The 12261-nt window shown below is 42.1% G+C and overlaps 1 protein-coding gene across 4 annotated transcripts; it reads left to right on the forward strand.

Moving 5' to 3' along the window:
- The first annotated feature begins 1498 nt into the window (after positions 1–1498).
- foxo4 (forkhead box O4) lies at positions 1499–8071 on the forward strand. 4 transcript variants are annotated; one of them, XM_005723039.1, is made up of 4 exons: positions 1499–2252; positions 2983–3508; positions 5801–7321; positions 7773–8071. In XM_005723039.1, the coding sequence occupies exons 2-3, from the start codon at positions 3065–3067 to the stop codon at positions 7289–7291; spliced, it is 1935 nt and encodes a 644-aa protein (XP_005723096.1). In that variant the 5' UTR covers positions 1499–2252; positions 2983–3064; the 3' UTR covers positions 7292–7321; positions 7773–8071. The 4 variants fall into 4 exon arrangements, with proteins under 4 accessions (XP_005723096.1, XP_005723097.1, XP_005723095.1 ...); XM_005723040.1 differs by having other exon boundaries at positions 3028–3508; XM_005723038.1 differs by lacking the exon at positions 1499–2252 and adding an exon at positions 2281–2437.
- The last annotated feature ends 4190 nt before the right edge of the window (positions 8072–12261 follow it).

Here is a 12261-nt window from a genome sequence, read left to right on the forward strand (position 1 = left end):
CACTGTGCCTGAGTGGAAACTTAAAAGCAATAATCACATTTTCAATTCACAAAAAGTCTTAAAGTTTAAGTTGAAAATAGAGCAGGTTTTTCATGAGGTTTAATGTAAGTGCCCTTCTCATATCTCTTGTTTCATTCCATTTATAACACAGACTACTCTATTGTTCCACATATATTACTCTGTCATGATATATAAATAAACCAATAAATAAATGAATATACCTATGTTTTTGGTAATAGGAATATCAAGGTTTTAATTTTAATTGACTGGTATTTAGTATCCACATCCAGCCATTCACATTCATACAAAGCTTTACTCGGTACACGTTATAATGTTTTTATCTCACTCTTCGGTGCTTGCATCAGGTGCGACATCTTGCCCAAGGACACTCCAACATGTGAACTGAAAGAACAAGTTATTGAACCACAGACCTTCAGTGGTGGCATGGCCTGTGCCAAACTGGATATTCCAACCCAAATCCTTGCATTTAACTCTGGCCTGAGGCCTATAATGAAGACTATGTCGCTCTTCATCCATTTCGATTTCATATTTAAAGTTCAAATCCAGTCTGGGGCCTTGTCTGTGTGGAGACTGCACGTTCTTCACGTGTCTGTGTTAATGTAAATGTAAATGGTTCTCTGTCTCTATGTGTTAGTCCTGTGATACACTGGCAATCTGTCCAGGGTGTACCCCACCTCTCACCCTGTGGCAACTGGTATAGGCTCCAACCCAACCTGAATTGAATAAGTGGAAGAAAATGGATAGATTTAGATTTTTAACACACTTAAGGTGGGTTCTGAATTACCTATGGATGCAAAATTGTTTTTTAGTTGTAGTAGCCACAGTGGGTAGAACTGCATATTTGATTTGGCACAGTTTTACACATAACTGATGCAGTACCTAATAGATTGGTGTCTCTACTCCTCCTGAGTGTACATATTGCTAATTAATATAATTATTTATAAAATGCCATAAAATCTTATTTATTCGTTTCCCAAGTAATAAAACAAGATGTTTTTTAAATAGCATTAACGAATAGCTTAAATTAGGATATAGCTCAGTAAAATGTAACTAATCTGAAAATCACAATAAATCACAAATAACTACATTAAAGTTAAAATAAATTATTAAGTAATATCACATGTAATAAAGTAATAAAGCACAGTCAAATTCAACAAAGCTAAATAAAACAGAATCAATACAAGTTTACTAAATGTATTATTAAAAACTGGAAATTTGAGGAGGTATTCAGAGGGACCTCTAGTAAACATTAAAATTTAAGGTTATAATTATTGTTTGTTTGTTTCTGGAAATAATGTAATTTTGCAGTCTTTTCTTGTCTCGTGTCTCTAATTACCGGTAATACCTTAAATGGCCTAAGAGTACTTAGGACACTTTCATAAACTGTTACATAATGTTCCACTACAGGTACATGTTGCCATCGAGCGCGGCTGTTTACGTCGGAACCGTCTGCCACACACAGGACTCGCCTTCCCAGAATTCTATTGTGCGCAGGCGCAGAGTGCGTTGCCTGACAGTGGTAAACAGACGTCAGAAGGGAGTCTTCGCCTCGAGTCAAAACAAAACAAAACAAGTCGAAAAGATCCCGAAGGAGTGAATATTTGTACCGACACAACAACAGGAAGTTTTACAAAAGTCAGCGCGGACTAGAAACGGCAACTTGGATGAAGTTATCGGAGGCTTTTCACGGACTTTTCCACGGATTGTAAACTCTGGAGTAGCAGGAGCTTAAGCGGCTAACGTTACGGAGGCTATCGGTGCTGTTTTCAAAGTGCGGCGAGTGGGAGCCGACAGACCTGCGGGCGACCCCAGTTTCACCCAAGCGCCTGCGGAGAAACTGCGAGGCTTGGTTAGCGACACAACGAGACGAGGGTCGGCTGAGTTCCGGGCTGCGGTCGAGTGGGCTTTTTAAAACCCGCTTCTTCGAGTATCGTGTGCCGCGGCAGGACTGTGGGGAAACATGGCAGATGGTGACATGCGCCCGACCGCAATGTGGCGGACCGTGCAGACCTGAGGCGCGGACTTCTCTTTGCACATTTCTGTCATCCATCTAGTGTTATAAACAAACCCCGAAGCGTCCTTACTGACATCTTATCCTCGCTGGAGGCTCGTTTTTCCCACCAGAAGACAGACAGAGACGTGTGCCAGCGTACCGGGGCAGTGTTGAACAGACCGCCAGCTCGGACAGTCAGCCGCCGCACATCTTCACTTTGACTGACTAAGCCGCACCGGTTAGTGGATGTCTGCGGAACTTAAAATAAATAAATAAACTTTGGTCGTTTTCTCTCCCTTTTTCTGGTCTTGTGGAGACCTCAGACTGCCCGGTTGTTTACAAGAACAGCCAGAAGCTCCTTTGTAACCGCAGCCAGCTAATCCTCGCATGCATACTGCATAGTTTCACAAGAAAACTTCACGTGTGAGTTCACAAATTTAATCCGCAATAATTACAAAATCTCCACCCGCATATAAACCACTCTCTCCTTGAAAGTAAAATATAGCAATGTAAGCGATTTTAACTGGCTTCAATTTCTATTTTTAGCCACACATGTTCATATATATATATCTATTTTTTCTTATTTATGATTATTATTTTTATTATGATTAATAATAATAATAATTTCCAGATGCGGCCCCAAACCCCGTCTAGGTCCAGATGTTTTGGTGCTCATTGTCATTGTGCGACTATCTTTTTAGATTTCATTCAAACAAAGAGAGTCCCGCCCCAGCCCTCCTTATTTCTATATAAATCTGAAGGTTTATGATAGTTACTATTAAGGAGATTATTTGGGTTCCCTAATCTCCAATCTGAGGATTAACCGAGGCTATTGGCGTGTTCAGATTATTACGTCTCTTTTCTAGGCCCTTCGGTTGACACCCCCGCGGAGGGTGAAGTATATTGTTTGTTTATTTTTGTTTGTTTGTTTATTTATTTTAAAGGTGGTGTGTTTGTTTTCTCTTAAGGTGTCATCGGCTCAAACTTACCTGTCAAACTTTAAATGTTTTAAGTTGAACACCTCTCTGAGTGGAAGTTCAGAGGACCGCCATGGAGGAGTCGCCAGTGCCCCCGATTGACCCAGATTTTGAGCCGCAGAGCAGACCTCGCTCTTGCACGTGGCCGCTGCCGAGGCCCGACATTACGGCTGTCAAGTCGGAGGGGGCGGACGGCGCCGAGTCCGCCGCCACGACCCCGCCCGCTGACGAGGACAAGCCCGAGCCCCAGCAAATCGCGTCCGAGCCCGAGAAAGCGGCTGCGGCGTCCGTGGAGGGCGGGGTCGTGGCCGGCGTGGGCGGAACCGGAGCGACGCCGCGCAAAGGATCCTCCCGGCGCAACGCGTGGGGGAACCAGAGCTACGCGGACCTGATCAGCCAGGCCATCGAGAACTCACCCGAGAAGAGGCTGACGCTAGCGCAGATATATGAGTGGATGGTGAAAACTGTGCCTTACTTCAGAGACAAAGGAGACAGCAACAGCTCCGCTGGCTGGAAGGTGAGGGCTTCATCTGCAGGGAATCATCTGAGTCAGTACACAGCCAAGGTTATCTTTATGTTTATGGGCCTTTTAGTTTTAAGAGTTAAGCTGAACTGTAATAAAATAAACACTTAGGTCCACCAGGTAAATGTGTCAGTAGGAGTTTTTCCTGGCACACCACAGAGCTGCATTAAGAGTTAAGGCAGAGTGTGTGTGTGTTTCCTTATTTAACCCAAGTTTGTGCATAGGCTAGCCATTCTGGTTGTCCTAGTTTTAAAAATAAACTAAAATACTTAACATAAAGTAAATAAGCTTTGGGAAAAGTGGTTAAACATATTATTAATCACAGTTCTGCTTATTTTCCTTTTAGTGGGCAGGAAAACCCCTGGATGGCATTTACAGGCAGTACTGAGGTTAATCACGTGACCTCGTGCACATTGTTAAAAGTTTTAAACATTTTGGAGGTGATACAGCTACTAGTTGCTAGGTGGTTGGCATTGGTTGTTGACTGTCACTGGGTGAAAAAAGATGCTTTTCTACTCTACCTGAGGACTGGGAGCGCTTCATACAACATGCCTCATTTACACAAACACCCCCCAAATGCTTAAGTGCTTTCTATCTAACAGTCACACTCTGATGGATGTTTGGGATGGAGACTGGAGCAGCCAGGGATCGATCCACCAACCTTCTGGTTATCCTTGGGCAAGATACTGAACAGTCTGAATGTTAGATAGAAGGCACCCAGGTAGAAAAAGAAGTGCTGGTGTGAGTGAGGCATGTTGTGTACATGCTTTGAGTGCTCGAGTAAAAAAGCGATCAATAAGAAGCAGTCCAAGTTAAATAAAAAGCACTGGAAACATCTTCATTTTTACACTTTTGACAGTTTTGTCAAGCTACAAGAAGCACCAGGAGGCTTTGGTGCAGATGTTTATTCATACTTGTGGTGTCTGCGTCACGCCGGCTGCCTAAACAGCATGTTGAGTTTGTATTTTAATACCTCTTCTGATATTGTTATGCTAGGAGGAGACAGATACCTCCTCAATAAAACTAAAGCTGAGGCCACACTCATTTGTACTGATGTGGACCCTGTAATCGAAAACAGCCACACCGAGACCCTCTGGATGAGGTGATCTTAGTCCGATTACAAATGAACTCCAGAGCATTTTGTTTATGATCTGATCCCGATCTGACACAACTAGCAGGTGCAAGTATAAGCTAAACAGCTTCCTGTAGCATTCTGCAGAGTACTTTACTTTACTGTAAAATTAATGTAAATTCTCCGTCTTATCCACTAGTCAAGAAAACCTTACTGTTCGCTCTTTTTGTTGCTCCTGGCCCAGACAAATCTGACCAATACTTGGATGTTTCTGGGGGAGTCCATTAATTGGTCACATGATTTGAAGTGATGCGGTTTTTTAAATTATTTTTTTCTTTTAGTTCATTTGGAGTTTTATTTTTGTGAAAATAAGCCAAACCACCTGAAAAAGCTACAAGTTTAAAAACTCAAAAACGGATTATAATGAGAATAAACTGATTTCATGTGTGAAAACAACATGAAAAAAGCAAAAAATGTTGAGCATTAAAAAACGAATGGAAAACAAAATTTAAAAAAATTCTGAAATATAATAACTCTGGATAACTAATGGCACCTTTTTTAACTCTTGTAGAATAAATGATTAGCTCTGAAGGGAATTTTGAGATACATTTTTGTACTGTTAGCAGACGGGTGGTTCCCAGCAAGCGTTGGTGTGAACCCTTCGAAACAAAGTTGTAATTGCTCGGGCTTATTACCGTCTACGATCGTCTGTTTTGGTATAAACCCTTTTCAAAGATAATAAATACATTTTGTGTCATCCAAGATGAGACAAAAACTATTTTGAAAATCCTTTACTAAAGATTATATCCATAGTAGCCATACTTTAGTTTTATTATTCTCATTTAAAGATAAGTGATTAATCTGCAAATCACCAGTGTAATAAAAGCAAGTTTCACCACTCTGCAACCAACTTGAAATACCTTTGGGGAGTTATTGTAAAGCATTATTTAATAAATAAACTTTAATTTCAGTGGCTACTTGGATGTAAAAATGCATTCACGGAATAAAAAGTCAAATCTGTTAAAAAACACAAAAAAAGTAGAAAAGTTTGCTCCAAAATAAGGTTTAAAATGCTTTTTAATCCTGAAAGTTTTCATTCAGTCAGCATCTTTTCTGTTGCTGGATTCCTGTGAGTTTCAATTCATGACTCTCTCTTCATTGTTGTGTTTTGTGTTTGTTTTTTTTTGTTGTTTTTTTTACCTTTTGATTTTCAGAATTCAATTCGCCACAATTTGTCACTCCACAACAAGTTCCTGAGGGTACACAATGAATCGACCGGAAAGAGCTCTTGGTGGATGCTCAACCCCGAAGGAGGCAAGACCGGCAAGGCGCCGCGTCGCCGGGCTGCATCTATGGACAACAGCAGTAAGCTGCTGAAGAGCCGCATGAGGGCCAAGCAGACCAAGAAGCAGGCGGGAGCGGCCGGCCTGGGAGGCACCGCAGGTGTGTTGCAGGGCGATGGTGCCACGGGCTCGGCGGGCGCGGACAGCCCTAACTCATCCCAGCAGTTCTCCAAATGGGGGGTGAACAGCAGCAGCCCCTCATCCCGCGGCAGCCTGGACGACACGGATATGTGGACCACCTTCCGCCCGCGCACGAGCTCTAACGCCAGCACCCTGAGCGGACGTCTGTCCCCCATTGCTCCGGGCCAGGAGGATGACGACAACCTGCCTGATGACGGCCTGCTGGGGCGGTTCTCTGCCAGCAACTTGACTCCCACCCTCACCGAGACGCTCATGGAGGAGCTGGACCTGATCGATGGCCTCACTCTGATGACTGGACAGCAGGGAGGGGCCAGTCCCAGCACAGCCCCACCAGCACCTCCCACTCCGCTGCCCTCCGCCTCCACCCTGCTGCCTCGAGGCTCCAGCTTCCCCTCCTTCCATCAGCTTTCATCCAGCCTCCCACAGGCCCCTACCCACACCAGGGCCACAACCTCCGTGTCTCCCTGCGGGCCCGGCAGCAAAGAGCAGACGACGTTCAGCAACTCCCTCTTCAACCCAATGCCCACCCCCAGCTCCCGTGGGAGCGGCCATTACAGCGCCCACGTACCCTCCAGCTTGGAAGCGCTGCTCACCTCCGACTCCCCTCCTCCCAGCGATGTCCTGATGGCCCAAGTGGATTCCATCATGCCGAATTCTGGAGGGGTGGGAATGATAGGTTTGGGCACGTCTGTTGCAGGAGTAAGGTTGGCTAAGGGGTTGGAGCCGAACACCGTGTCCCCCATCGGGCTGCAGGCTCAGATGCAGCCTCAGCAGCATCACCTTCACCACCAGCAGCAGCAGCAGCCACCACCACCGGCGCAGCAGCAGCAGCAACAACACCAGCATCACTCTCAGATGGAGTTGGGGATGATCCTCTCAGGTCTGTCTCAGGACCCGTCACAGCTCTCTGCCCTCAAAGCCCAACACGCCGCGCTACCAGCCGTTGGCTCGCAACACGGGGGGCCCATCACCACCCTGCCGGGGATCAGTCAGTTTGGAGTGCCGTCCTGCTTCCCCACCGGTCCGGGTCGGCTCCCTACGGACTTGGACATTGACATGTTCACCGAAAACCTGGATTGCGATGTGGACTACATAATCAACAGTGACCTCATGGACGGAGACGGCCTCGATTTCAACTTCGACCCCATGCTGCCTGGAGGCCAAGGCTACCCGGGACCGACCACCACGCAGGGCTCCGCTCACAACTGGGTGCCCAGCTAATCACTCACCTGACCACACGGTGTTAGCCAGGTACACCAACCACTGTCAGAGACACGAACTATTTACTAGTCTAAAGAATTTTTAAAAAATTGTCTTTAGCTGTTGAAAACTTAAATATATTCAATTCACGGTGGTGCGAAGTAAAGAAAAGCAGCAAATCTAGAGAATATTTAGCATTTTAATTTAGGATTTAGTGAAAATGACCATCGGTGATCAACTGTTCCTTAAAAAAAATCAATATTATATTAAATGAAAAAAACTTAATATTTTCAGTATTTTCCGACTTTCTAATCTAAAGCGTTTTTATCTTTATTCTGTTTTTTTCTGTCACTGTAGATTGAATATTTCCACCCCTTTTAGTTTTTTTCACAAAGATCTGCTCATTACTCACAGCATTGCATGCAGATATGGCTAACAGATCTTCTCAAACGGCCTTTTTAAGCGACAGCGAGGTGAATGATCCTCTCTATCGTCTTTGCAGGAAACTAATCTCCTATCAAGATAACATCACGCAACCACCGGTTGATCCCTCCTCCCTGCTGGCCGAAGATGCTTGTCTTCAAAGCGCGCCGTTTCTCTTGGACTTTTACAAACGAAGACCTCACTCATATCACGTGCCAAGACATGCAGAGGACGCGGAGGAGATTCAGCCTACTATGCACAACTTTCTGTTTATTTTGTTTTGTTTTGGGGGTTTTTAAATAACACTCGGACGATTGGGCTGCTAGCCATTTTTGTTGTTGTTGTTTGTTTTTTTGTTTGTTTGTTTTTTCACTGCAAACTGATTTTTTTAAAAATGTGTGACTTGATGGTTTTTGGTTTGGTTTTGTTTGGTTTTTTTAGATTGACAAGACAAATCACCTATTTCCCCGTCCCCACCCCTCCTCCCTCCCTCCCTCTGGCTGGAATGAGTTTCCACTTTAGTTATGTTACACGACAAAAGCTTTAGGGCGGATATGGTACTCCGGATCTCAAAGGCGCTGGTTTGAGAGACTTGATGGACTGTTTTTTTGTTGTTGTTGTTTGTTTTGTTTTGATTTTTGGAGAAATGGCCAGTTTTCCCGCTCGGCGTGACTTGCCAGACCAAATGCTCGTCTGAATGAGGTACACTTGCCCTGCTGCACCGACCTCGATACAGATAAAGCGAGCGAGAGGACTGTTGTGAACAGGTGGAAGATAAAGATGGGACGGCCGGAGGCATGAAACATGTGGTTGCACATCTTGCCCTGATTAAATGTACGATTTTAAATTCATGATTTTAGAGAAAAGAGTTGAGAGGGTATGTACTTGCAGTTTGGCATTTTTTTTTTTACTTCAATCCATTGTGTTAAGGTAGATGTCAGATAGAGGGTGTTTTGTTTTGTTTTTTTAATCTCTGATGTGCAGTTGAACTAACAAAATGAAGAAATGGGATTTGTGAATTTACACACGGGGCATTCAAGGGTAAATCCATACGCTAACGAGTGATTGGTTGGCCAAGTATTACATTGTCCTAGACAGCTGACATGCCTCCACTGTCCAACCTGACTCCTTCTTCTTCTTCTTCCTTTATTTCCCTCGAGCCTGTGCATTTTCAAAGCACTTAGGTTTCCTGCAACACAGGGACCCCACACTAAAAGATGCATCCACATTAGGTTGTACCATCTCAAAAGAAGAGGGTTTATGATCCTGTAAATGTACAAATTGCGCAGGTACACGATGCTATGCAGACCTATCTTTTGAAGGAAATTTGAGAAAGAAAAAAAAAGTCCCTCCCTCAAGGGTTTGTTTTTGCTATTTAACATTTTCCCGATATATTGTTAGACGTTTTCTTTTATTATTCAGTACTAACGTTGGAAAAGAAAAATTAATTCACTGTGTGAGAAGTACAAAAAAAGAATATATTTGATGATAGTTTTAATATACAGTTTAGATGGAAATCAGATATTAATACGTATGAATATATTACTAATGACAAGTGATGTTTTTTTACACATTGGAAGAAGCATTCTCAGATCATTTTTAACTGTAATTTTCTATACTTTTATTTTTGTAAAGAATAAGATGCATGTAGATTTCTTTCTTTTCTTTTTTTTACATAACCAAAGGAACACTAATATTTGCATTGGCATGGCATGTAGGGAGCGCTTGGGCCTGAGTATACTCAGTGTACATAAGCTTTGCAAAACAGCAAATATACATACATACATGCATACATACATACATATATATATATATAAGCGAGAGATACCTGTAAGGTGACTTTAAAAGTTGAAAGAGGCAAATACTTGACAGTTTTAAAGCAGATTTCCAGCCGCCTGCCTCGTGCTTCCTGTTTTCTTTTTTCTTTCTTTGAGTCCAAGTAAAAAAAACGATTTTTAAAAAAATGCATCAAATAGGAAAAAAACTTTCATCTCAAAACGAGGCTCATGCAACCGTTACCTCTCAGGAAAAACAACACTTGTGCACAGACCTAATCAGATGCCGGCAAAAAAATAAACAAAAATGAATAAATGAACTTTATTTTGCACAATTTGTCTTGTATGCAGACTGGAAACCAACTCACAGCTCTCCCCCCCTCGCATCCCAAATTTGACTTCACCTTTAATTTTAGCTTCTCAGCCGTGTAAATCACAGCTAGCTTGTCCCCTCGGTTGTTTTGTTTTGTTTTTCTGCCAATATTTAAAACACTATACCGCGATTTTACTCTGTAGCGACGCTTTATTTTGTCATCTCTCCCCTTTCTTAACTAACTTTTTGTGTTTTTGTTTCGTTTTTTTAATTTAATTTAAAAAATCCCTGGAGTTTATTATTCATCATTTCGCTGTAGCTGTGTGAATATGTTAGCCTCTGATATGTTTAAAGCACTCTTCTTCTTTCTGTTTTGTTTTTGTCACCCACGAATATTTCCTTTTTTTAAAAATTCTCATTTGTTTGGTTTTGTAATGGTGCTAGATGTCATATCAGTTGTGATGTTATCCTGGAATATGCCACAATGCAAGGGGTGCATATCGGGGGAATTTTTTTGTATACGGCACAAGGATAACGACTTGGTGTTATGGTAGAAGTTCACACGCAATCAGTAGGAATTAATACAGAACCCCTACTGTGCCGTGTGAGGATATTATCATGTGCACACAAGTTAATTATGTCCGCAGGAGTTATTTTAATTCGTGCAAGAGTTATTTATCTCCTGCAGGAGTTATTTACCTTGTGTGCACTAGTAATTTATATTTTGCAGACAAGATTTGAAAAAAAAAAAGACTCCATACTTTCCTCGTCCTTGTTATTTTTATTTTTATAAACCCGACCCCTGACCCAACCTGGTCTTTTAAATCTAAAAGCAGGGTAACTGCACTTATTTTGAATCATAACAAGATTACTTTTGTTATTATGTTTTGCACCCTTTTTTCTGTTTTTTTTTTTCCTTAACCGAGTTCCACAGTTGGGGAAATTTTAGTAACATCTGACTAAAGGAGCGGCGGCTGGTTGGTGAGAATCTACTTTGATGTCTCTAGTTTACTGTTGCCTCCTTGAAGCAGTCAGGTGTGATGTTATTACTTCTCTTGTGTCTCCCCTTATGTAACTTTGTGAATATTCTTCATCCTTCAGCTTTTTTAAGTAGCAGTTAGTCCCTTCATGTTTTTACATTTTAAATCGCCCCTATTTGATACAGTATTGTAGCATTTGGCAAGGGTGAAATTGTTTTTTCCATTGGGGAGGGTGGGAAGTTGTGCATAAGCCAACAATCTTAATGATTTTTTAAAAATCATGTTGATAGTTTTTTTTTCATCCCCTGCGCCCCTCTTTATTAGTTTTCTTTCTTTACACATTGTTAAAGTCAGCCAGAGATGACAAACAGTTCTGAACAGCAAAAATCGATTCAATAAAACTGTTTAACCCACTTTTCCTGCTCATTGATGACTTGTGACGCTTCAGACATGGTGCACTTGTGCAGGTCTTCCACTAGAGGCCGCTGTGATCCAAGGATCCCGTCACTTACGTACAGGTATGCACTTTGTGCTGGTAGTTATTCATCTTAAAACCACGTCACAGCTTTCCTCAGTATGCACAAATTAAAACTTAAACACATTCAAAAAAAGAAAAAAAAACCCTCAAAGACTTATTGTAAGCCTACAATTATAACTCTTTCCAGGACCTAGTAATATTTTTTCCTAGGAGGATATGCTATGCAAATATCTTGAGCCTCCAAGGACTTTGTAAATTGGTCTTGGGATCCACCATGTAATACCATTTGGAAAGCATCTGATAGGCAACAGCCTAATTCTTCAGCGTGACAGTGATCCCAAACAATGCCAATACAATAAAAGGATACCTGGATAGAAAAACTCACAATTGAACTCAGTCCTGGACTGGCATTCCCAGAACCTCAGAATTATTGAAAAATCTTGACAGAGAACAGAAAAAAAACACGGCAAACATCCGAAGAAGTCCGGAGAACTATTCCTGAAGACGACTTAAAGAAATGACCAGTTCAGGCTGTGTTGAAGAATAAAGGTCATACTAAATATTGACTCGTACAAACACTGTTTTTGCCTTGCATATTGTAGTTCCATGCATGTTTGTACTTTTCAATACATTCCGTTGCCTATTTCCCAAATAGAAAATATAAAGAAATGAGAGATCGAAATATCATATATTATCACGAGTATACAGGCCAGTTCTCTGGCACTCAGCACTATCACTGATGAAATCTATCACTAGAAGCAAGCAGTCTCTTTGCAGTGACCTCAGATTGTGCTGATGATATGTGATGCCCCATTTACCTAAAAATAGGTAATTCAAACATATTTGATGTCGTGGGAAGTGATAAGACATCAAATCAAACAGCTGAAAACAGAAAAACAGGCTATGAGCGCTTGTTTCTGAACTGATAGCAGCAGCATTGATATAGCACTGCCCCCCAGTGGGCATTCAAGAAGCTGCAAGTGGCCTATGTAAAATAAGAGATGTTTTTATACAATTATGTT

The sequence above is a fragment of the Pundamilia nyererei genome, unplaced genomic scaffold (assembly GCF_000239375.1).
Source record: "Pundamilia nyererei isolate P.nyererei 1_Seehausen unplaced genomic scaffold, PunNye1.0 scaffold00008, whole genome shotgun sequence".
NCBI lineage: Eukaryota > Metazoa > Chordata > Actinopteri > Cichliformes > Cichlidae > Pundamilia > Pundamilia nyererei.

Excerpts from the sequence above, each read along its gene's own strand:
- foxo4 (XM_005723039.1), top strand. The coding sequence starts at position 3,065 with ATGGAGGAGTCGCCAGTGCCCCCGATTGACCCAGATTTTGAGCCGCAG. Across the intron at positions 3,509-5,800 it reads ACAGCTCCGCTGGCTGGAAG|AATTCAATTCGCCACAATTT; the intron begins GTGAGGGCTTCA and ends TTTGATTTTCAG.